The sequence below is a fragment of the Vulpes vulpes genome, chromosome 12, assembly GCF_048418805.1.
Source record: "Vulpes vulpes isolate BD-2025 chromosome 12, VulVul3, whole genome shotgun sequence".
Taxonomy (NCBI): domain Eukaryota; kingdom Metazoa; phylum Chordata; class Mammalia; order Carnivora; family Canidae; genus Vulpes; species Vulpes vulpes.
In genome coordinates, this window is record NC_132791.1 from 177,899,875 (window position 1) to 177,925,413 (window position 25,539).

A 25,539-nucleotide genomic window follows, 5' to 3' on the forward strand; every position below is an offset into this window, starting at 1 on the left:
TTTATTCATTTTGAGAGAGAGAGAGAGAGAGGGAGCATGAGCAGGGGGAGGGCCAGAGGGAGATGCAGACTCCCCACTGAGCAGGGAGCTCAAGGCGGGGCTCAATCCTAGGACCCTGAGATCATGACTTAAGCCAAAGGCAGGCACTTAACTGACTGAACCACCCAGGTGCCCTTTTAATTAATTTTTTTTAGAATGGGTAAGACACACACTTAAAACATTCCAAAGGAATAAAGGAGTGTTCAGTGAAAAGCAGTTCTTCCCTAGGTTTCTCAGTTTTCTAAGTCTCCTCTCAAGAGATAACTGTTGTTAACCCTTTGAAAAATGCCCTATACTTATGCAAACATTTTTATTGACACCTATCATTTTTTTTTTTTTTATTATTATTTATTTATGATAGTCACAGAGAGAGAGAGAGAGGCAGAGACACAGGCAGAGGGAGAAGCAGGCTCCATGCACCGGGAGCCCGACGTGGGGCTCGATCCCGGGTCTCCAGGATCGCGCCCTGGGCCAAAGGCAGGCGCCGAACTGCTGCGCCACCCAGGGATCCCGACACCTATCATTTTAAGCAGAAATGCTGCATATAGTTGTTTAACTTAACTATATGTCAGAGACTGAAATATGTCAGCACATATGGAACTCATTTTTCTTAATGAAGAGTAGTGTTCCATTATAGAGAATTTTGGGGGGAAGTGGCCGGATGCATTCTGATATATAGTTACAAACAATAACCTCTGCACCCATGCCTGCTGAGCTTTGCTTCTTTCCATCTAAGATCAAAGGGAAGATGCTGAGGCTTTAACTGAAACTTGTTCTTTTTCAAGATTTAACCTTAAGTGACCTCACCTCCTTCATTTCAATGTGGCTGATTTTGATACTCAAGCCTGGTTATGAAGTCTTAAAATGACTAACAAACAACTCTGAATGTTCTTAAAAGAAGCCAGGCCCTGGCTGATAGCTTAAAAAGGGTGATTCAACTTATCACAGAATTTACATTTTAATTTTCCTATGGTTTCACTTGGTCTGTTGGAAATGAATGTATATCAGTAGATGTCTAGGTCATGCCTAGATAAGTGCTGAATGAATGTGTACATCCAGTCCTGCTAGGCTACAGTGAGAGCAAGAAAGGGGGAGTTAAATCCAGAAGAGAGAACATATCCACAGAAACTAGATCTATACAGTGCCCCAATCTATAGTCAGAGAACCATACCACTATCCTACCAAGCAGTCAGGGGCCATACCTGCTTGCAAAGGTATTCTGAGAACTTGCTTAATCCCTCCTCATGCAGACCCAGCAGTGGGAAGATCTTGAAGAAGCGTTCCACCTGGGGCAGATCCCCTTCTTTAGTAGCAATTGCAAACTTCTCTGTTACGATGGCTTTGAGACGCTGCTCAGCTTCCTGTAGCAATTTCAGGTTGGCATCAATCATGCTGCCTGCACAATGGGGAGAAATGGGCATGAATGTAAAGAATGGTACTATGTTAGTTCTATGCCACTTTGTGTACCACTATTCATTCGATATATACATAGAAATTACAATCAAGCAAAAGAAATAAGATCCATGCACAAATAGATGTAACAAACTAAGTGTACGGTAAGTGTATAAGAATAGTGTCCACGAGTCAAGTTTTTGGTTGAAGTAATTATAAAGGTCTTCCTAGAAATGATATCCCATCTTTTAAAGATGGGTAGGGTTTTGATACCTGAATAGAAGGAACATACATTCCAGGCAAAGGGAATGAAACAAAGGAATAGAAACAAAAAGATGAAAAAAGTATTTTTTAAAGTATTACAAGTAATACTCTGGCATAAAAAGGACTCTATATATGCACAGTGAAAGGATGTATGAATGAATAGCATGAAACAAGATGAGAAAGACAGGGTGGGTTGAAATCACAGAAGGCCTAAGAAGCAAGGCTAAGAATTTAATTTTATAAGTAAGTGATATGGTCAAGTGGAAAGAACCCACTGGCCAGAGGAACAGCGGATCTGGATTCAGTTTCCTTTTCTATAAAATGGGAATAACAGCACCTGCCCTAGGGTGGTCTATGACCTATATAGGGTTGAGTATTAGACAAGGAAATTGCCTAAGTTCCCCTTTTCTTGGTTGAGATTGTCTTGTTCTGATTATAGCTGCTTGTAACTAGACCAGAAATTATAGGTGCTTACCAACACACATTACAAATGCTTGTAATGACCGTAGAAATCAACAGTTTGGGATGGATGCTCACCTTCTTTGCCCTGTCGGCTGAGCTCAATGACGGACTTGTCCAGGCACAAATAGCGATGAATGTGGGCTGCAGCCTGCTCATAATCTTCATTCCTCAAAGCAGTCTGAACTCCATCCATGCAGAATTTCAGGTCCAAGATATCGTCAGCTCTCTGAATGGCTTGATAGAGGCGATTCTGCAAAAAGACTTGATGCTTAGAAAAAATGTCCTATTCTTGCAAAACATCTGTTCAGAAGGTACAGAGATTCTGGGGCAGAATCCGGTTAACCAGAGGCCCTGAACCAAAACCACTACCACTCACAAAACTGTTATCGATGATGATCAATAACACTAATAAGTATCATACAATTTTATTTATGTGACCACATCATTCATTTTAATGGAAGCAGGAACAGGGACAAGGCATATTTATATTTGACTTATGTTGTTAAATTAATAATGGAATCAGAGTGTACTTAATATTTGAGAAGAGGACATTATAAACCAAGTAATAAAATAGGTGAAACGTGTAGAAAGTATTCTTCCCTTAGAATAAGCAAGATTTTTTTTTAAAGTTTTATTTAGGGACGCCTGGGTGGCTCAGCGGTTGAGCGTCTGCCTTAGGCCCAGGGTGTGATCCTAGAGTCCTGTGATCGAGTCCCATCTCTGTGTCTCTGCCTGTGTCTCTGCCTCCCCTCCCCCTGTGTTTCTCATGAATAAATAAATAAAATCTTAAAAAAAATAAAAAATAAAGTTTTATTTATTTAAGTAATTTCTATACCCAATGTGGGGCTAGAACTCACAACCCTGAGATCAAGAGTTACACACTCTTCCCACTGAGCCAGCCAGGTGCCTCTAGAATAAGCAAGAATATTTTAAAGAAACCTTAACATGTGACTTGGTGGCTGTGTGGCTATAATGTATCGTTAAATTACTTTTGCAGAATCTCAACAAATAGATCAGCAAGTTATGCTATTTCACAGGGGGTAAAATGAGGCTGGGACTGACTTATTCAAGAGCCCAGATCTTGTGCTATTCGCTACAGTAGTCATTAATGATCTGTGGCCACTGAGTAATTGAGATGTGGCCAGTCCAAATTAGGATGTGTAAATCACACACTGGATTTCAAAGACTTGGTATAGAAATAAAGGTGGCAAAATGTCAATACCGGTTTATAGTTATGTATGTACGTATGTATGTATTTATTTATAAAAGATTTTATTTATTCATGAGAGACACAGAGAGAGAGGCAGAGACACAGGCAGAGGGAGAAGCAGGCTCCCTGCAGGGAGCCCAACATGGGACTTGATCCCTGGGATCACGCCCTGAGCTGAAGGCAGATGCTCAACCGCTGAGCCACCCAAGTGTCCCCATAGATGGCCTTTATCAGGTTGAGGAAGTTCCCTTTTACTACAAGTCTTTTGAGTTTATGCTTTTTCTGAGCTTATGAGATGATTATGTGGTTGTTGTCCTTTATTCTTTTGATACAGTGGATTATATTATTTGGGTTTCAGATGTTAACACAAGCCTGCGATCCTGGGATAGATTCTACTTGATCATAGTACAATCCTTTTTATATGTTGCTAGATTTGCTTTGCTGGTATTGTTGAGGGTTTTTATGTCTTTATTCATAAGAGGTATTGGTCTGACGTTTTCTTGTGGTATCTTTGTCGGGTTTTGGTATTTTGCATTAGATTTATATTGAATGGTGCTGCTCTAATTTCTAATGTGGCGGCTTTTGTACTGCGCTCTGCTAACTTCAAACATCAGAAGTTCAATGAGATTACCTTGGCCAAGTCAAGCTGACGGACTTTGCTGGACACATTCTCGGCTAGGTTGCAGGTAAAGGTGATCATCCCAGCTAGCTGCTTTGCATCTCCTTCAATCAACTGCAGGTTGGGACTGGAGACACATGTCAGCACACACATATCCATAGGGGCAGAAGGTCAGAGTAAGAGATAGAAAATTTTTTTTACAGATGGTGACTATGATTTCTACTGTCTTTGTACCTTCTCACAACTTTTAGCTCAGTTCACTCTACTCACAGCTTTTTCTAAAGAGTATTTTACTGAAACTCAGGCCTATACTAAATAAAAAAAATTACTTTTATATACTAAAGACTCCCCTAAATAGGTACTGCTAAAGAACTAGAGAACAAATACTCCCCACTGTGGAGTATAAAATGCACTAACCAACAATCAAAGAGGGTGATGAGGTTAAAAGAGCAATTTTTATGACTAGCAAATACACAAAGTTTGTAAAAACAGTGGTTCTCAAAATTTGAACCACACATCAGGATCACTTGGTGTGCTTGTGAAAAGCTTGTCAGATTCCCAGGTTCTATCCCCAGAGTTTCTTTCTGGTTCAGTAAGTTTTGAGTGGGGCCTCATAATTTGCATTTCCAACAAATTTCCCAAAGATTCTGGTACTTACTGGTCCGAAAACACTTTTAGAACCATGTGACTATGCATACCTTAAGTATTTAATTAACCTTGAAATAATCCTCAAATTTCAAAATTAGATGGCATTTTATAATAGAAAGTTAGGAAAAACAGGAATTTATCCAGCAGAACTTGTTGGAATTACAATAGGTCTTGCTGAGATGGAGACTCACCCCATTCGGTGGAGAGTAACCATTTTACTTTCAATGGTGTTTTGCTGTTCCAAAAGAGCATCCAGTTCTCTCTCCACCACTTTCTGAAACACAATCAAGCATTTTGTCATCAGAATGGTCAGAAGAAACCTTTTTTTTTTTTTTTTAAGATTCTATTTATTCATGAGAGTCAGAGAGAGAGAGAGAGAGAGGGAGAGAGAGAGGGAGAGACATAGGCAGAGGGAAAAGCAGCAGTCTCCTTTTGGCGAGCCTGATGTGGGGCTCAATCTCTGGACCCTGGGATCATGACCTGAGCCGAAGCCAGATGCTCAACCACTGAGCCAGCCACTCAGGCGTCTTAATCAGAAGGAACCTTAAGAGTTATCTAACTCAACCACTTAGCTGAAGGGTGAATCCCATTTCAAATGTCCTTCACTTAATTCTCTTACAACTTAAGCAAACAATACTTCATTTTTGTATCTATCACATTGCCTAATGATTGATACCTTCTGTATATTTTATTCTCATCTAGCAGATGAATACCACAAAGGAAGGAAATAAACTCTTATTCAATATAGTTAGCATAGTATCTAACACAGGAAGGCATCTAAAATATAATGCCTAGGGCAGCTGGGTGGGTCAGCGGTTTAGCACTGCCTTCAGTCCAGGGGGTGATCCTCGGGATCGAGTCCCAGGTCAGGCTCCCTGCATGGAGCCTGCTTCTCCCTCTGCCTCGGTCTCTCTCTGTGTCTCTCATGAATAAATAAATAAAATCTTTAAAAATATATATATAGGGCAGCCCCGATGGCGCAGAGGTTTAGTGCCGCCTGCAGCCCAGGGCGTGATCCTGGGGACCCTGGATCGAGTCCCACATTGGGCACTCTGTATGATGACTGTTTCTCCCTCTGCTTGTGTCTCTGCCTCTCTCTCTCTCTGACTCTATGAATAAATAAATAAAATCTTTAAAAAATATATATAATGCCTAAACAAATGAAACTTTCGAAGTGGTAGTTACAAAAAGTCTCTTCATAGTGTACAGTTAGTACCCAGAAGGGATAAATACATAATCCTCTCAGCCAAGTTATATGCTGCATTACTGCAACTGACATTAACCTTAAATGCTTGACTTTCTTCATCTGTAGAATGTAATACATATCCTATAGGACTGCTGTATGAGCCAAACAAGGCAACGAACATAAAGTGCTTAACATAGTATGTGAAATATTGTTCATTAATAGCCATCAATATCAGTTATACATTTCTATTAAAATAATTCAATAGGATTCAGAGGGAAACTTCCCCTTTGACATTCATCAAATACAAATACAGAACTATTATTATTCCATAAGATGGTCTTAATTTCACCTTAAACATGGACTCAATGAATGCACGCGTAGTACTGTTGGAGTACTGAACTTTATAAAGCACAACTTGCTGAGAAAAATGTTATCAAACTGCTCGAGTTGGTGCACGTTAATATTTGAAAATATTCTTAGATATCAATAATCCCCTCTCCCTCCTGCTGCCTTTTGTACTCAATTAAATCTTAATTAAAAGTCTGGTTTCGGGAACAGCTACCAGGCTTTTAGATCAGAGCTTGGATCTCTCTCTTCTGAGAGGCAAAGAACCCAAATGCTTTTAAAAAATATATTGATAGCATCAGGTTGCCACGGAAAATGGAGGTTGCAAGCCATGTTCCTTATCTGACACAATGCAGAGGTGCAAGAGGTGAAAGGGACTAGTCCAAGATTAGACAGTTGTGCCTGTCTTAAGACCTCAAGCTTCTACAAACCTGTGCATTTACCTAAACGCTAGCTACCTAAATTGCATTTCCAAAAGTCTCAAAACGCTTCAAGTTTATTTGCGATGACTTCCTGCTTAACTGAGGTAACACGGTGAAAGCGTTTCATAATTTTTTCTTTTTGCGTTTCATAATTTTTATATTGCTAAGTCAACGGAAGACTTATTTACTTATTCTTATTTCGAGAAACAAGCGAGTTGACATACGCTGTCAGTTTAACTGCTCTGGCCAAGAAATTTCCACCAAGGGCCTGGGCAATCAAGGGGAGCGAAGCAGATCGCCAGGTAACAGGGAAAACAAACTTAGGGACATCAGACCAAGGGAACAGAGATGTCACGTCCTCCCTAATACGCTCAACTACACTCCTTTTTCAATATATGCTTTTTTTTTTTTTTTTTGTTTCCCTCAGCAAAGGCAGAGAAAGAACTTCCCACAGCCCGGATTTCCCACGACTGACGGCTCCTACCCACTGCCCCGGGCTCAGCCCCACACCTCCTCGCCGCAGAGCCGTTCGTATACAGCCTCCAGCTCCTGCAGCTCGGTTAGGGAGCGAATGAGCTCGGTGGAGATTTCCGAGCAGCGGCCTCCTCCCATCCCCTCAGGCAGAGAAACCCCTGACAGCTTCTGAGGGGATTCCACATCCGCCATCTTGGTTCCCATTTCGCGCTTCCGGCCCCGCGAGGCCCCCTCCAGCCTCGTTTGAGCGCCAGGTCTTTGCGGCTGCCCAAGAAAATGCCCGATGGATTTCTGTGGAGTTTTTTTCCTTTAAGGCCACTTTAAAGGGTGTATTTGGTTTCTGTTCTCCTGGGAAAAGTGAAAGCCATAAGGTATGTTTAGTTTTCAATGTAGAGTCGAAGAAACAAACATTAAAAAAAATTATTTATATATATATATATATATATATATATATATTCTTCAGGCGCTGGTTGGGGACTTTTTCTACGTCGCACGCCAGCCGGAAGGTCCCTGCCTTAAGAGCTAATGGCGGACGCCGGCTGGTTGAAGGTGGCGGTGGCTTAGGCCTTGAAGGAGTTCAGCATCTGTCGGATATCGACGCCATCCTTCCTGCTGCAGGGTAAAGAAGCAGCTTCCAAACTTCCCCGGGCCTGAGGAGGCAGAGAGCGGTCAAGCAGGAGGGTTGGCGGAGCCTTTGGTCGGGTCTTTGAAGCAGGGTAGGCCGGTAAGGTGCCGGCAAAGCGGTGAGGTGAAGGGGAACGCTTGGGTCGAAAACGGTTTCCAGGAGTCCTCTCCCACTTCCGTTTCAAAGGTGGGAGCGAAGCTTGGATCAAAATAAGACTCCTGGAAATTGCCCAGCTCCTAGGCTTTGCGGGAGGCGAGGGAAGGGGCGGGATGGACGTACACGACACCAACTGTAAGGTGGAAGGATCTAGTGTGTTGAAAGCGTAAATAACGGAAACCGTTTTTGGTGCCAAGACCGACCCTCTTTTGAATTCGTGCTTTGGTATTCGGGCAGCTGTTTCAGTGATTTTCAGCTTTCTCATTTGCAAAGTGGGGGACAGTAGTATCTGTTTTGAAGACTTCGCGAGGTTTGAATGCGATGCCGTTCCTTTGGCACAAGGAAAAGGGGACGGAGGCAGCAATTAGAGGCGCAGTTCGTGGCGATCACAGACAGGAGGTAGGATTGCCGGGAAATCATATTTACCAAGTTTTGGCCGTTAGGGGTTCCTGGTATATAGCTCTTGTGATTTTGTGCTGATCTTCCTCCAAAAGGCAACTCCTCCCATTACCTGATAAAAGAGAGAGAGAGAGGAAAAAAAAAAAAAAAAGAATAGCTGAGGAACCTGAATCCAAGTAGGTTTGAATTCTGCAGGCTGTAATGGATGCCGGCAGTTCTAAAAGGAACTGGAAAGTAGATGGAGTTCTTCAGGAGTTACAGAGAATGAAGAGTAGTAGGCTGGAAACTTTTACGGGCTTCAGAAGTGGCCTGTGGTTTCCTCTTTCTTTTTCTTTATCTTTTTAAAGATTTTATTTATTTATTCATGATAGACACACGGAGAGAGAGGCAGAGAGGCAGAGGCAGAGACACAGGCGGAGGGAGAAGCAGGCTCCATGCAGGGAGCCCGACGTGGGACTCGATCCCGGGACTCCAGGATTACACCCTGGGCCTAAGGCGCCAAACCGCTGAGCCACCCTTTTTCTTTTTTTAAATAGCGATTTCTTTTTTTTTTTTTTTTTTTTTTTTAATTTTTATTTATTTATGATAGCCAGAGAGAGAGAGAGAGGCAGAGACACAGGCAGAGGGAGAAGCAGGCTCCATGCACCGGGAGCCCGATGTGGGATTCGATCCCGGGTCTCCAGGATCACGCCCTGGGCCAAAGGCAGGCGCCGAACCCGTGGCGCCACCCAGGGATCCCGCGATTTCTTTTTTTTAGTTTAGTCAGTCGTGCCACATGGATCATGTTGACATGATAGGGATTTATTACGTTTTCTTGTTGATAATTGCAGTTTTGAAATTATGTTTGAAATTTTATAACCGCAGCAGGTTGTGATAGAATAAATTTAGCTTTGAGAATCACATTCCCTCCTTTTTTTTTTTTTTTAATTGAAGTATAGTTGATCACATAATTGCTTTGCAAATCAGAGCCCTTGCAACATATTCTTTGCCTCTTTTTCTTCAATTTTAAGCTGAGAACAACTTTCCCTGGAACTTCTATAGAGTGTATAACTGCTGGGGATGCGAGTATGTCTGTGTCTCTGTCAGTGCGTTTTCTTAATTTTTCTTTTTGTAGGTCATTTCTCCAAATGCTCTCCTTTTATCATCTCAGTTTTTCTTTTATCTCTACCATTCTAGAATAAAGTTAAAGATGTTTCTTAATTTCAAGAAGGAGGGATCCCTGGGTGGCGCAGCGGTTTGGCGCCTGCCTTTGGCCCAGGGCGCGATCCTGGAGACCCGGGATGGAATCCCACGTCAGGCTCCCGGTGCATGGAGCCTGCTTCTCCCTCTGCCTGTGTCTCTGCCTCTCTCTCTCTCTCTCTCTCTCTGTGACTATCATAAAAAAAAAAAAAAAATTAAAATTTGAAGAAGGAAAATTTATACCTCTCAGTACCTGTTTCCAAAGTGGAGGGTTTGATCTTTTCCTATTTTATTTTATTTATTTACCTTTATTCACGAGAGACACAGGCAGAGGGAGAAGCAGGAGCCATGCAGGGAGCCGATATGGGACTCAATCCCAGGACTCCAGGATCACGCCCTGAGCAAATGCTCAACTGCTGAGCCACCAAGTGTCCCTATTTTATTTTATTTTTGAAGATTTTATTTATTATTTGAGAGAGCACAGGCAGAGGGGGAGGGGTAGAGGGAGAGAGAACCTCAAGCAGACTCCCCTCTGAGCAGGGAGCCCAATGCAAGACCTGATCCCAGGACCTTGGGATCTTGACCTGAGACAAAGGCAGACTCTTCACCTGCTGAGCGAGCCACCCAGGTGCTCCAGTCTTTTCCTCTTCTAACCATTTCTGGGCTGGGCAAAAGCTGGATGACTATTACTATTATTATTTTTATTATTTAAATATTTTATTTATTTATGAGAGAGAGAGAGGTAGAGGCAAAGGAAGAAGCAGGCTCCCTGCTCCAATGTTGGACTCGATCCCAGGACCCTGGAATCATGACCTGAGCCAAAGGCAGACACTCAGCCGCTTAGCCATCCAGGCGCCCAGGTGACTATCATTTATGAAGCTGTTCACTCATAATTCTCTTTTCTCATTTAAAACAAATTTTTTGTGTTAGTTACACAGTGATTACTTTGGATTTTTCAAGACCTCTAATTGAAAAATAACTTTCATGGCAGTAATTGTATAGTTGTAGTTCTGGGTAATTTTATGGTAAAGGTACATTAGTTTGCAATCTTAACAGTCTTGTTTAATGAAAAGAATCCTTTTATGTGATTGTATAGAGAGGCCTCCTGAAATAGCAGGAATTGAGTTTTGTTTCAGTTTTTTTTTTTTATGGTGAGTAGATGCAAATTTTAAATTCTAATTGTCAAATACTGTGCTAGATAAGAGATGCAAAAGGAAACTACACTTAACAGTTTTATCTGTTAGATTAGCAAAACCCTAGTTGTGCAGAAATAGAGGCTCATGCATTTCTGGGGATATAGATTGTTAGAATTTCTTTGTAAGGTAATTTGGTAATATTTGTCAATATTTCGAATGTATGAGTCCATCAATCCAGCAATTTCACTTCTAGGGATTAATCTTAAAGATATAGTCATACAGGGACACCCTAGGTGGTTCAATGGTCTGCCTTTGGTTCAGGTCGTGGTCCCGGGGTCCTGGGATCGAGTCCTGGCATCAGGCTCCCCACAGGGAGTCTGCTTCTCCCTCTGCCTGTGTCTGTACCTCTCTGTGACTCTCATGTATAAGTAAATAAAATCCTAAAAAAAAAAAAAAGATATAGTCATACATGTATAAATGATCTATATAGGAGGGGTTTTATTTCTCTCTCTTTTTTTTAAGTTTTTATTGGGGCACTTGGATGGCTCAGTCGTTAAGTGTCCAATTCTTGATCTCAGCTTAGATCTTGATCTCAGGGTCATGAGTTCAAGCCCTGTGTTGGGCTCCATGCTGGGCATGGAACCTACTTAAAAAAATTAAAGGGACACCCGGGTGGCTCAGCGGTTGGGCATCTGCCTTCGGCTCGGGATGTCATCCTGGGTCGGGGGATCGAGTCTTGCATTGGGCTTCCTGCGAGGAGCCTGCTTCTTTTCCCTCTGCCTATGTCTCTGCCTCTCTGTGTCTCTCATGAATAAATAAAATCTTACCAAAAAAATTACAATTTTTTTTCTTACTTAATCTCTACACCTCGTCTGTGATCAAACTCCCCACCCTGAGATCAAGAGTTGCACACTCCTCCAACTGAGCCAGCCAGGTGCCCCAATTGAGGGGTTTTCTTTGCAGCAGTATTCTTAATAGTGAGATTGGGAACCTAAATGATTATCAGTAGGGTATTGGCTAAATTCAGTGAAGTACTCCATGGCTGGAAAATGAAAATGAGAAAGCTCTTTGTTGCTATCTTCAAACTAAAGTAATAAAAAGTAAGTTGCAGGATAATATGAGGGAGCCTATAATATGTAGTATTCAACCACTAGTTAAAAAGGATTAGTGTTAACATGTTTTTGTGAAAATATCTGGAAGGACATATAACTAAATAAAATTGATTTTCTTGGGGAGGAGAACTGAATGGCTAGGGAATGGATAGAAGGAGCTTTTTGCTGTGTTTTTAAAGAATTCTTAACCATGTGTGTAAAGCCTATGCAATCATAGGTACATGTAGAGCTCCTTAGTTTCTATGACAGTAAAGGTAAATAGAGTTCTATTAATGGTACAGCGCCTGGGGGCATTCAATTGGTTAAGTTTGCCTACTGCTCAGGTTGTGATCCAGGGTGTTGGGCTCAATCCCAGGATCAGCTCAGTGGGGAACCTGCTTTTCCCTCTTTCCTCTGCCTGTGTTCATGGGCATGTGTGTGCGTGCATGCATGTGTACGCTCTCTGTCAAGTAAATCTTTTTTTTTTTTTAAGATTTTATTTATTTATTCATGACAGAGAGAGAGAGAGAGAGAGAGGCGGAGACACAGGCAGAGGGAGAAGCAGGCTCCATGCAGGGAGCCCGATGTGGGACTCGATCCCAGGTCTCCAGGATCTCGCCCCAGACTGAAGGCGGGGCTAAACCTCTGGGCTACCGGGGCTGCCCTCTGTTAAGTAAATCGTAAAGAATGAATACTGGTACAAATCCTAAGATTTTACCGCTTGTTATTAATTTGACAGGTGATTTAATTTCTTAATCTGTTCATCTATATAATTAGTATAATAATGAGTTATTTATAGGTTCCTTGAGGAAATAGAGGCAAAGTATACAGCATAGTCCCTGGTGTATAGAATACTTTCTAGTTATAAATCTGTTAGTAAGCCTTACTCTGGGTTCTGCCTTCACCCTGAAGTTCCTATATAGAAACATCTGTTGGACGCCTGGGTTGCTCAGTGGTTGAGTGTCTGCCTTTGGCTTGGGTTGTGATCCTGGAGTTCTGGGATCGGGTCCCTCAACGGGCTCCTCGTGGGGAGCCTGCCTCTCCCTTTGCCTGTTTCTGCCTCTCTCTGTGTCTCTTATGAATGAATGAATGAATAAGTAAATAAATCTTAAAAAAATAATTGTTAAAGTAAGTTTCTCAGCTGATAATTTTCTGCTTTTAGGTCCTCTTAGTTTATTTTGACTCAGTATAACTGAGGCCTGATTGTGGAGTTGTGAGTACCTTGGTGCTGCTCCCATCATGTTTCTATACAACTTGACCTTGCAGCGAGCCACAGGCATCAGCTTTGCCATTCATGGCAACTTTTCTGGTAAGATTTCTAGTTACTGTCTTTCTGAATTAAACATGTTCAAGATTAAATAGTTTCATGCTTCAGATTCCATTTCTAAATTCAAACTTTTTTCCTGAAATAAATTATAGAGAAAGTATCTTAATTCACCAGACAACATCATTTATATAATGCTTTTTACAGTCTCCAAAGCCATTTGAAGTACTTGATCTTATTTGATTCTGAGGGGACCATTGGGAAGGTGACCTGATAAGTAGTGGCCTTGAGCAAGTGAGAATGGATTGGGATGGATAAGACTGGGATATCTGATAGGCTAGGAAGGCATTTAGACATTAAGTAGTAAAGACCTGTACTAGGAAAGTGGGGACAGATCGAGAAGAATATGAATTTCCAGCCTGGGCGGCAGAGAAAATGATAGTAACATTGATAGCAGGTTAGTTGGGACTAGAGAGGGAGTTTGGGAAGAAGTCGATGATGACAACATATCCAAGTGGAATTATGTAGCAAACAGGGAGAGATGGGGGAAAATTGGCTATTAAGCATTTAGAAGTATCAATAATGGTTATGAAGGCAAGTGAACTTTCTTAGGACTGACTTTAGAAGTAAATTATATATTTTACATAACAGCTTTAAAAGTTGTTTGAAATAATCCATCAAATTCCACAAAAAGTTAAAATGATTTTCTAGAACAATAGCCTTCAAGATGAGCTAGAAAGAGCCTTTGGAAATACTTAATTTTATGAAGCTAAACATTATACGTTAATACCATTTGTATACAACTCTTAATTATGCGGATTAATGACATTTTAGAAAAACTAAATGTTTTTTAAAGAACTATGTTGACCATTTTTAAAAGTTTTTTGATACCACTTTTGTTAAATCCTATCAATTGTGGGAATGAAATAGAATAAAAAAATTTAAAATACTGAGCCCCCAACTTACTTACATTTATTTTGAGGGGAATTTTGATCCATCCAGGTTATTTTTGACTAGTTCTGATTGTGATCTTTATTGTTTTGGTAATCTAGGAACCAAACAACAGGAAATTGTTGTTTCCCGTGGGAAGATACTGGAGCTGCTTCGCCCTGACCCCAACACTGGCAAAGTACATACTCTGCTAACTGTGGAAGTATTTGGTGTTATCAGATCACTCATGGCCTTTAGGCTAACGGGTGGCACCAAAGACTACATTGTGGTTGGCAGTGACTCAGGTCGGATAGTTATCCTGGAATACCAGCCATCCAAGAATATGTTTGAGAAAATTCACCAAGAAACCTTTGGCAAGAGCGGATGCCGCCGCATTGTTCCTGGACAGTTCTTAGCTGTGGATCCCAAAGGGCGAGCTGTTATGATTAGTGAGTGACTTGCTCTATTGAGTGTACTTCTGACTTACAGATGCTCAGTTTAGGGTAACAGTGCTGTGGTCTTCGCATTGTGCCAATAAATTCCTTACCTGGGTAAAGTTTGGACAATATTTGGATTAATGCCATGGTTTAAAGTTACTTTTCCTTTTAAAACAATGGGGAGAGTCGTCTTAACACACCTTTTCTATTTACTGTCTGGTTGGATTAGGTGTTTTTTTCGTTTCTATATGTGTAGCAGAAAGCCTACAGTGAAATGATTTTATATAACTAGGCAGTGAATATGGTTGCTTTCATTAGCCTGAAGTGATGATTCACATTCATGTCTCTTCTCTGATAAATCTCTTGAAGGAAATTCTGTGTATCTGATCAGGCCTCTGGAAGGCAACTCTCTGGCAAGTGACAAAATCATTAGATCGAAGTTCAGAGAATAAAGCTGTCAATTTTACAAATTATTGTTTCCAGTATCATTAAATATAGGGGACGCTGAAAAATTATGAAGAGTTAGTGAGATATTGAGATCCCTATTAGGAAGGGGGGTGTAAATTCTGTTGTTTATTTTACTAATTTCAAGATCCTCTAAGTTAATACACTTGTAGAGTTAGTGCTGGATGTTAATGATTTTAAAGAAATAATTGTGGTGTGACTCTGGCTGTTCTGTAAGTCCTTTTATCTTCTGGAAATTTTATTTGTTTTGTCTCTTTTATGTATAGGTGCCATTGAAAAACAGAAATTGGTATATATCTTGAACAGAGATGCTGCAGCCCGGCTTACCATTTCATCCCCTCTAGAGGCCCACAAAGCGAACACTTTAGTATATCATGTGGTCGGAGTAGATGTGGGATTTGAAAATCCAATGTTTGCTTGTCTGGAAATGGATTATGAGGTAATGGGGACTCATTGACTCCCTCCTCTCTCTCACTCTCTCTCTCCCCCTACACCCCCTTTAGGTTTCTTCCATTCATCTCAGTGCTTTAATGATTGTTTTCTTCATTATTGATGTCTTACAGCTTTTGTTTTCCAAATGTCTTACTAATAAGATTTTTTGGGATGTTTCACAGCTAACCTAACGATATAATAGCACCTTACCCTGATTTGAACAGTCATCCTAAAAAACGGTATTTATGGGAAACAGCAGTTTGAAAAAGGAAGTGAAACTGTATGTGGGGTTTTTTTTGCAGGGAGATAGTGAAAGGGAGGCATACCATTCTTTGCAGTAGCCTTGAGTAGAGGGAACCCTAGTCCCCAAAATAGGGGACCCAGTTTCTTGTTCGAGTTCTGCCATTGTCTAGTAGTATGAGCTTTGGTAAACTGTTGAGGACCTTTGCTTCCCCATTTGTAAAATGGAGGAATCCTGATGCCTTTTTTTGCTAATGTACTTCTCTATAGGAAGCAGACAATGATCCAACAGGGGAAGCAGCAGCTAATACCCAGCAGACGCTTACCTTCTATGAGTTAGACCTTGGTTTAAATCATGTGGTCCGAAAGTACAGTGAACCTTTGGAGGAACATGGCAACTTTCTTATTACAGGTACTTTTTTTCTCAGAGCTGTTTTGTATCTTTTTACTTGGCTCATTTTATATGCAAACCTATGAGAGTTTACTTAATGGGGTTTGGAAACTATAATCTATTTCTAGTAAGTCTAATAAATATCTTGTGTCTGGTGAAGTTAGAAGTTCATGGAATGGTTGACTTTTACTTCTGATAGAGGCAAAGGAAGAAAAGATGGGGAGAGTGCTCAGCTTGGAATATTGACTACTACTGAGTGCTCTGATATTTTTATTATAGATAGTCACTGTCATTAAGAAAATTAAAACAAATCTTTAAAAAGACAAATGAAATGGACAAATCAACAAGATAAAACTGTATTATGTCTGAATTTGAAAACTTAGGTGAAATAGGAATATTTTTGAAAATTGTTCCCAAATTGACTCTAAGAAATGAAGAACCTGAATAGACCAGCATCCATTAAAGAAATTGGAGAAGTAGTCAAAAATCTTTCCCAAAAGATTTAAGGTCCAGAATTTTCAGGGACCTTAAATTTCGTTAGAGATTAGGAAAAAATTAAAGCTATCATACCACTTTATGAGCCTAATATAACTTAAGTATCAAAACTGAGGAAGATTAGTAACAAAAGAAATTCTGTATGCTAGTTTATGGTTATAAATAACAAAACCTAAAATCTTAGGAAATTGAAATCAACTTTAAATGATCATAGCTAAGTAAGATTTTTGTAGGAGTTCAGAGTTGTTCAGTTAGAAAATCAGTATCCGGGACTCCTGCTTGGCTCAGTCATTGGAGTGTGCGACTCTTGGATCTCGGGTTTTTTTTGTTTTTTTTTTTTAAAGATTTTATTTATTTATCCATGAGAGACATGGGGCGGGGGGCGGGGAGAGAGAGAGAGAGGCAGAGACACAGGCAGAGGGAGGAGCAGGCTCCATGCAGGGAGCCAGATGTGGGACTCATCCAATGACCCCGGGATCACGACCTGGGCGTGAAGGCAGGCGATAAACCTCCGAGCCACCCAGGCAGCCCTGGATCTCGGGTTGTAAGTTCCAGTTCCACATTGAGTGTAGAGATTACTTAAAAATGGAAGTTAAAAAAATTTTTAAATTATTTTTTTAAGATTTTATTTATTCATGAGAGACAGAGAGAGGCAGAGACACAGGCAGAAGGGAGAAGCAGGCTCCATGCAGGGAGACTGACGTGGGACTCGATCCCAGGTCTTTAGGATCAGGCCCTGGGCTGAAGGCAGCGCTAAACCGCTGAGCCTACCCAGGCTGCCCTTAAAAATGGAATCTTAAAAAAAAAATCCGTATCAATTTTATTCATTATATAAAAAGACTAAAGGAAATGACTACTTGTACTCTAGGTTTCAGCAGGCATGGGGAAGACAGTGATCCTTTTTATGTGGAGTCATTTGTACTTCAATTGATGTCTAAAGTGAAATCTGTCTTTAGGAGGGAGGATTTTGGAGAATAAGATAGCACTTGTCTTTGAGTATTAAATCTTAGAAAGCAGCCCTATATTAAACATTACACATTACATTACTTGCTGTAATATTACCTATATTTCATTGACAAGGGCTTCATTTGTTCAACATTTTGTTGTGTGCAAAGAAAGAATGTGGTTCATTCAAAGAACTGGAAGCTGATTGTGATTGGATTGATAGACCTAACAGGCTGGGTAGAGGTTGTGGTGGGGAGGTAACTACTGAAAGATTTTGTTGTTACTCTTTTTGTTACTGAAGGATTTTAAGCAGCGGAATAATAACTTGCTAAAGATGAACATTTTAGAAACATTACTTGCTTACATTTTGTTTAATTGAATAGAGGATAAGACTATAAGCCAGATTAGGAAGCTGTTTCACTAACCCAAGAGATTGGCAGCATGAGCACTGCAAAGGAGTTAAAATCAATAGAGCTGTGAAGCGGGAGAGACTTGAGGAGTGACACCCAGGTTTCTGGTTTAGTCTGTTGGTTGATAGTTGTGTTCTTTGAGATGGAGGATCCAGGAGGTAGAACAGATTTGGGAAGGAACTTGAATTTATGAGTACAATGTATTTTTAAGCTGCTGTGGAATATCATTGTAAGAGTTTCCAATATGCAGTTGGGTTATAGGGCTAAAGATGAGAACTGAGTTTTGGGCTCGGAGCTAAACATTTTATTTTAGATGCATTCTCAGACATCTGGACAGGCTAAGAGCACCCGGACTGTGCTCATCCTTGTGTTACGCTAGTATCATTGAAAAGAAATACTTTGAATGTTTCTCAGTCTCGGGCACTTAAACCTTCATTCAAATTGTGCTGAAAAGGAGAAGGAATTGAAAGGTTAATTGTAAATCATGGTTATGTTAAATCATTGCTAAATTCTGTTTTTTTCTGATAGTTCCTGGAGGGTCAGATGGTCCAAGTGGAGTGCTAATCTGCTCTGAAAACTATATCACCTACAAGAACTTTGGTGACCAACCGGATATCCGCTGTCCAATTCCCAGGAGACGGGTAAAAATCTTTGCCATAAGGAAAGATACGGTGTTTGTGAAGTTTTTTTTTTTTTGTAATTACGATATAGTGTCTTAGTTTATTTGTTGTAAGGTTTTAGTTTCTTTGTAAATCTTCTTTTTAATAAAGCTGGTATTTTAGTAAAAGCAAAATAAATTCTTTGAGAAAGGAAATTAAAAACAGTTTCCATTTTAGAAGAATCTCTGGATGATCAGTTTGAAATTCCTGTAAGTTCCTAGTTTGAAAAACCAGACATATTTATTGGAGTTATTTTCCATTGTTTGTCTTTTTCACCCCATTCCAACATACAGGAAATTTTAAAGAACAGAACAGTGAATTCCTGTTTGCGTTTTACATTCAGAAAAAAAATTGATGGGTGGCTCACCAGTTTAGCGCCTGCCTTTGGCCCAGGGTGCGATCCTGGAGTCCCGGGATCGAGTTCCGCGTCAGGTTCCTGGCATGGAGCCTGCTTCTCCCTCCTCCTGTGTCTCTGCCTCTCTCTCTCTCTCTCTCTCTCTCTCTCTCTCATGAATTAAAAAAAAAAAAAAGATTGACCAATTTAATGTTTTACTGCATTTGGCTTTTTTTTCTTATGACATAGCTATATGCTTTTTTAGACAAACCGTTTGAAAATAAGTTAGTCATCATGACACTTTAACTGTTCTTTCACGGTTTTACTGTTCTTTTTTGTTCTTTAGAATATTTTGTCTCACCTTTGTTTGCTTTTGGTCTTTTTTTTTTTTTTTAAAGATTTTTTAAGATTTATTTATTCATGAGAGACAGAGAGAGAGAGAGAGAGGCAGAGACACAGGCAGAGGGAGAATCAGGCTTCATGCAGGGAGCCCGACGTGGAACTCGATCCTGGGTCTCCAGGATCACGCCCTGGGCTGCAGGCGGCGCTAAACCACTGAGCCACCGGGGCTGCCCTGCTTTTGGTCTTTTATTGACTTTTTTTTAAGAGTCTAGGCTAATTGTCATGAAATTTGTCCCTTCATGTTTTTCCTTATGATTATATCCATGTTAATATTTTTGATAGAATCATTACATAAGTGGTGATATATTTCCCACTTTATCACATTAGGAGCACACAATGTTGGGTTGACTTGTTGGTGATGTTAAATTAATCACCTATGTTAAAAGGTAGTGCCTGCCGGTGCTGCTTAATCATGAAGGTACCTTTTCCTTTTTATAATTGGTGTGGAAGGAGATGGTGAATTTTGAGACGGTAAATAATCTTTATCCTAACATCTTTTCACATAGTGCTTTTCCTCAGTTCAGTTACTACATTGGTGGTTGAAAATGGTATTTTATTGATTTTTTTTATTTTATTGATATTAATCTTAACAGTTTACTGTAGAGATTATTAAGCATATGCAAAAGTAGAATGTAATGAGCTGAGTATCCAGCTTCAGCTAATCTCATTTCATCTCTGCTCCTTCAGTCTCTCCTTTCACCCCTGGTTTTCTATCTTTTTAATATTCATTTATAGGTCCTGGGGTTAAATCTTTTAGGTCTTACTTAGTTTAACTAATATGATAACCTGGGTAAGATTCCATAAATTTTAGAAAATTTGAGAAGGAATCTATTAAGTAAATTCTTGGTAAGGTATGTGGGAAGTAATTCGATTTGGTTGATCAGACATTTATTGAGCGCCTAACTGCCAGGCACTGTAGGTGGCTTTGGGACTACAGAAATGTATAAAACATGTTTTGCCCTTGAAGAGCTGAGTCAGTGAGAGAAATACAAAATGTTGGAAACATAAAACAAAAACCTAACATCATAGTCAAGAAGCTCCCTTGGAGGAATCAAGGAAGTTGATATGGAAAAGGGCTAATGAAGGATAGTTTGGATGGACGTGGAAGAGTTTTTTTCATAGTCTGAAACGATAACTTTCAATTTCATGTCTTTGACATTTTTCTCTGGAGAAAGTTTTTTGTCTTACTCATTTGATGAGAATGTACAGTGAAATTGTGGCTGTTTTTTGTACATAGGCTTTGTCACATTTACAGTAGACAAGCATTTTTGGCCATTGTGTTTTATTTTTGGCTAACCGGCTGCTCTGGGTCAAAGCTTGTATAGAGAGGTGGCAGGAAAAAAAAAAAAAAAAGGTTGCAGGTACTTCTAGGCCTTGGGCAACATGTATATCCATATTGGTAACGTACTACATTCCCTAAATAAGAACTCCTTTCTAAGTTGTGGGTTCTGTGTTTGACTTCTAGAATGACCTGGATGACCCTGAAAGAGGAATGATTTTTGTTTGCTCTGCCACCCATAAGACCAAATCAATGTTCTTCTTTTTGGCCCAAACTGAGCAGGGAGATATCTTCAAGATCACTTTGGAGACAGATGAAGATATGGTAAGCAGACTATGGATAGAGAAGGAAAACATGAAAACACACTTTTATTAGGTTTAGTCTGATTTGATAAAATGTCCTATGGTATTCTAATTTTGATATATTTAAGTAGCCTTATTTCAAAAACTTAAGTGTACATTTAAGGTTCACAAAGTGGTTTTATAAACCATTTGTTCATTGAAACTACTCTGAGATAGGACAATTAATACTTCACAAGTTAATAAAATGGAAACAGTGCCTTAAAGAGTGGTTGTCTAAGGTGTTTAGAGCTTTTAAAATTTGGAACTAAAAAAATAAAATAAAATAAAATTTGGAACTGGTATATCGAATGTAGATTTTCTCATTTGGTTAACAGATTTCTGGTCTAGTAGTCTCATGAATGAGACCGAGTAGTGCCTCTTCTAGTGAGTAACAAGAGAAGACTCTGCTTGTCTAATGAACACTGGTAATGACACTGTTACTGTTTTTATCCTATGGAGGAACTCTGAACAACTGAGTAATTTTTTAGATATCTGTTTAGCTCAGGAGTTGGCAGAATTTTTTTTGTGAAGGCCTAATAGTAAACATTTTTAGCTTTTATGGGCCATATAATCTCTGACTCAACTATACAGCTTTGCAGTTGTGGCACTGAAGTAGCTGTAGGAAGTATGTAAACATTAGGCATGGCTGATCTTGGGTCTTAGTTTGCTAACCCTGGGTTTAGATACTAAGGATGATATTTTATTTGCTATTCTGTTTATGCTGTCTATCTTAAAATACTGGCTACCTTCTGTGACCTAGCTTCACTTGACCTACATGCTACAATATTTTTCCCCCCCTTCCAGGTTACTGAGATCCGGCTCAAGTACTTTGATACTGTGCCTGTTGCTGCTGCCATGTGTGTGCTTAAAACAGGCTTCCTTTTTGTAGCATCAGAATTTGGAAACCAGTGAGTAATCCTTTTATTACCCTAGTTCACCCTGATTCCTCTAAAAGTTGACAGGAGGAGACGTGGCTGTAAGGCCATAGAACTTTCCACAAGAATGTTACAGTTTTTTCAAAAGTTTTGCCCTCCTTGACCCTTTACATTTTATTGGTTATTTACCTTACATCAGTAGCTTCGATCAGTACCTTCAGGTAGCTGCAACCTCAGTATTTCTGTTAATGGCTAAGGGGCCAGTTCTAACAACTTGAGTGTAACATCTCAGTTTTTATGGACAAAAAAACAGTTTCATTTGAGTGCTAAAGTCTTTTTACTTCTGTATCCCTTTTTCTGTGGTGCTAATCTAGATTAGTTCACTTATTTTCATACTACATTTAATTGCTTTTCCTGTAAAACTTAACCTTTTTTAGGGACGCCTGAGTGGCTCAGCGGTTTAGCACCTGCCTTCAGCCCAGGGCATGTTCCTGGAGTCCCGGGATCGAGTCCCACATCAGACTCCCTACATGGAGCCTGCTTTTCCCTCTGCCTACGTCTCTTCCTCTCTCTCTGTGAATAAATAAATAAAATCTTAAAAAAAAACCCCAAAAACCCAAAAAACAACTTAACCTATTATAGTCATCTCATTCAGCAGCCAAGACCTAACCTTGATGAAATCCTTTCCCTTAACCCTGTTTGCATAAAGTCTAAACTCTAGCCTTGGATTTAAGACCAGTATCTAAGTTGCCAAATTACTGGAGACTGGGTGTTGCCTTTTTAGTTTAGGTCTTGCTTTTTTTAGTTCAGGATTTGCCAATATCTGCTAAAGTCTGCACAGACCACTTAACTATTGCTGTTTCCTCATAATTAAAATGAAGTATTCTAGGAATCTGCGATTTCTGCCTTTTCTCAAACTATTCATCATTTCTTAGACATGCCTGGTACTCATCCTCACTGACTTTATTCTAGCTGTTTATTATTCATTTTCCATATTTATACCTCTTTTGTCATGCTTTTCATGCTTAGTCTGTTTTTTGTATTTTAGTCCATTTCCAATTTTCCAGTTTTTTCTTAACAAGGAATTTTCATTGTAGAAAAGTTAGAAAGTGCAATGCAAGCAAAAATGTCACCTGCAGTCCTTCTACCTGAATATAGTATTTTTGTGTAGCCTTCCTGTGTGTGTATATATTTAAACGTTTTTTTGTTTGTTTTTTAAGATAAACTTATTTATTCACGAGACAAACACACACAGAGAGGCAGAGACACAGGCAGAGGGAGAAGCAGCTCCATGCCGGGAGACTCACCCTGGGCTGAAGGTGGCGCTAAACCGCTGAGCCACCCAGGCTGCCCTATTTAAATGTTTTTACAGAAATGCCATGATGTGTGATAAATTTACTGTAGCTTGCTTTATTCACACAGCAATACATCATAAATATCTATATTAATAAATGTAGACCTATAACTCAAACTTCTTTAGCAGCTAATCTTTTTTCCTCCACTTTTTTGTGGTTAAGACACATAAAATTTGCCATTTTAAACCATTTTTTAATATTCAGTTCAGTGGCATTAATTACCTTTATAGTGATGTGTTGGTATCTTTACAGATTTTTTCATCATCCCAAACAGAAACTTTATACCCATCAAGCAAGGACTCCCATTTCCCTCTCTTCTAGCTCCTGGTAACCTAAGTGAAGTCATACAGTATTTGCCTTTTTCCGTTTTGCTTATTTTACATAGCATAGTATTTTCAGGGTTCCTCTATACTGGGTGTCAGCACTTCTTTCTGTCCCTGAATAATATCTTTTGTATGTATATACCACATTTTGTTTACCTGTTGATAGACACTTGGGTTGTTTAACACCTTTTGGTTATTGTGAATAATATTGCATTGAGCATTGGTATAGAAGTATCTTTCTGAGTCTCTGTTTTAATTGTTTTGGGTATATACCTAAGAGTGGAATTGCTGGGTCACATAATTCTGTTTAATTTTTTGAGGAACCACCAAATTTAGTAGCAGCTACATCATTTTACATTATTAGCAGCAATGCATGAAGGTTCCAATATGTACCAGTTGTTACTTTTCTCTTGTTATAGACAGTAGGTGTGAAATGGTATCTCTTTATTTTTTTATTTGTAAGACTTGTTTTTTATATATTCTGGATATTAATCCCTTACAGATACATTGTTTACAAATAACTTCTCCCATTGTATAGCTTGTGTTTTCATTTTTTTGATACTGTCCTTGATGTTTTAAAGTTTTAAAGTCTTCAATTTTGATGAAGTTCAGTTTATCCATTTTTGTTTTGTTACTTGTGCTTTTGGTATTTATAGCTAAGTATCCATTGCCAAATCCAAGGTGATGAAAATTTACGTCTGTGTTTTCTTCTAAGTGTTTTATGATTTTAGTTAATGTTTAGGTTCTATTTTTTTGAGTTAATTTTTTATATGGTGTGAGGTAGGAGTTCGTGTTCATTTTTCATTCTTGTGAAAATCCAGTTGTCTCAAACAGCATTTGTGGAATGTAGTACCATTTTTAGCGACCATACAATATTCTGTTATATGGGCCTGAGTTAGTTTGTTTAAATAAGCTTTTATTTGTTTTTGGATAGACTTTGCTTTTTTTAAAAAATTGAAGTATAATTGATGCACAGTATTTTGTTAATTTCAAGTGTACAGCATAGCTATTTCACAAGTTCGTACATTATGTTATTTTTGCCACAAGTGTAGTTACGCTCTGTCACCATACGATGCTATTACAACATCATTGATTATGCTGTGTGTTAGACATCCATGATGATATAGTTACTGGATTAAAGAATATATACATTTTCAAAACTTTGAATTGTTCCTACTGAAAGTTTGTGAGGATTTATACTCTTGCAGCAGTATGTATCCTATGATTTGCTACGTGTCAGCTCTAGGTATGTGCATGTTTTAAGGTTTGCTAATTTAGGGGATTAAAAATTTATTAACTAAAGAGTTTGGACTTTGCACTTATTTGCCTACGAGTATATCCTCTGTTAATTGCTTAGTCACATCCGCTTATTTTCTATGGTATTCTTTAGTAATGATCAGGGGTATTTTGGGGGAGGTGCTATAACTTAGTGTAAACTCTGGAGTCACCCTGCCTGGTTGGGTTATTATCTTGGCTTTATGTTCTCTAGCATTATGTCCCAGTTTTCTCATTTTCCAAGGGAGATAGTAATGATGTATGTACTTCAGTGGATTTTGTGGGTATTTAATAAGAATACAGATGGGTGGCACTAATAATTACTTTGTGGTGTAAGCATTTAGTGAATATTGGTTGCCACCATTCTTGCTGTTTTACTCTGGCAATGTAGAAGGTCTTGGAAAATGAGTAAAAGAGCAAATAATAAAAAATCACCTGTAATCCTAGGAGTATTTCAGAATAGTCATACTAACATTTGTTGTATCTACTTCCAGTAGTTTTACTTTTAGTTTATTTATGTAATTTTATTGTAAGAACTGCATCATTCTATAAAAAATTACTACTATTTTTTCAAATAAGCAGTGTATCTTAAAATTTTTTTTCTATCATAAATATTTTTCACTTAAAATTTTTATTACGGAAAGTTTTTAATAGGTATAGGAGAGAGAATAGTGTAATTAATGAATCCATATGTGCACATCATTCAGCTTCAACAAAGGCTAACCATGGTCAGTCTTGCTTTATTTATGCCCCACTGCTCCAAAATATAATCGAGAATACTAATTTCTGGGATGCCTGTGTGGCTCAGCAGTTAAGTTACCTGTCTTCAGCTCAGGTTGGGATGAGTTCTACATCAGGCTCCTGGCTTGGAGCTTGCTTCTCCCTCTGCCTGTGTCTCTGCCTCTCTCTGTCTGTCTCTCTCAAAAATAAATAAATTAACAACAACAAAAAACTGATTTCTAATACTAATTTCTTGATATAATTAAATAGTATTCAAATTTCTTTGTCTCAATTTTTTATTAAGGATTTATTTATTTGAG

At 39.1% G+C, this 25,539-nt stretch overlaps 2 protein-coding genes and 2 non-coding genes across 8 annotated transcripts in view; 3 read left to right on the plus strand and 1 right to left on the minus strand.

Annotated features, from left to right (window-relative positions):
* Positions 1 to 7,300, minus strand: part of COG4 (component of oligomeric golgi complex 4) — a 28,880-nt gene extending 21,580 nt beyond the window's left edge. The window contains exons 1-5 of one of the 2 annotated variants that reach the window (XM_026011651.2): positions 7,098 to 7,300; positions 4,826 to 4,908; positions 3,999 to 4,113; positions 2,233 to 2,407; positions 1,242 to 1,435 (exon numbers count right to left, since the gene is read on the minus strand). In XM_026011651.2, the coding sequence (XP_025867436.2) occupies positions 1,242 to 1,435; positions 2,233 to 2,407; positions 3,999 to 4,113; positions 4,826 to 4,908; positions 7,098 to 7,265 (735 nt within the window). In that variant the 5' untranslated portion in view covers positions 7,266 to 7,300. Of the gene's footprint in view, positions 1 to 1,241; positions 1,436 to 2,232; positions 2,408 to 3,998; positions 4,114 to 4,825; positions 4,909 to 7,071 lie in introns of both variants that reach the window. The other variant, XM_026011652.2, reaches the window with a different exon arrangement.
* The window catches only part of SF3B3 (splicing factor 3b subunit 3), a 52,933-nt gene continuing 34,690 nt past the window's right edge, over positions 7,297 to 25,539 (plus strand). Inside the window, exons 1-9 of one of the 4 annotated variants that reach the window (XM_026011648.2) lie at positions 7,297 to 7,432; positions 7,525 to 7,785; positions 12,810 to 12,956; positions 13,964 to 14,290; positions 15,010 to 15,182; positions 15,686 to 15,827; positions 18,185 to 18,297; positions 20,517 to 20,654; positions 21,476 to 21,579. In XM_026011648.2, the coding sequence (XP_025867433.2) occupies positions 12,887 to 12,956; positions 13,964 to 14,290; positions 15,010 to 15,182; positions 15,686 to 15,827; positions 18,185 to 18,297; positions 20,517 to 20,654; positions 21,476 to 21,579 (1,067 nt within the window). In that variant the 5' untranslated portion in view covers positions 7,297 to 7,432; positions 7,525 to 7,785; positions 12,810 to 12,886. Of the gene's footprint in view, positions 7,433 to 7,524; positions 8,242 to 10,152; positions 10,281 to 12,809; positions 12,957 to 13,963; positions 14,291 to 15,009; positions 15,183 to 15,685; positions 15,828 to 18,184; positions 18,298 to 20,516; positions 20,655 to 21,475; positions 21,580 to 25,539 lie in introns of those variants that run through there. The other 3 variants (XM_026011647.2, XM_072731542.1, XM_072731543.1) reach the window with 3 other exon arrangements.
* Positions 14,594 to 14,673, plus strand: LOC112929549 (small nucleolar RNA SNORD111). Its single transcript, XR_003236945.1, has one exon. It is a non-coding gene; the product is annotated as a small nucleolar RNA SNORD111 (small nucleolar RNA).
* Positions 20,171 to 20,255, plus strand: LOC112929550 (small nucleolar RNA SNORD111). The gene has a single exon (XR_003236946.1). It is a non-coding gene; the product is annotated as a small nucleolar RNA SNORD111 (small nucleolar RNA).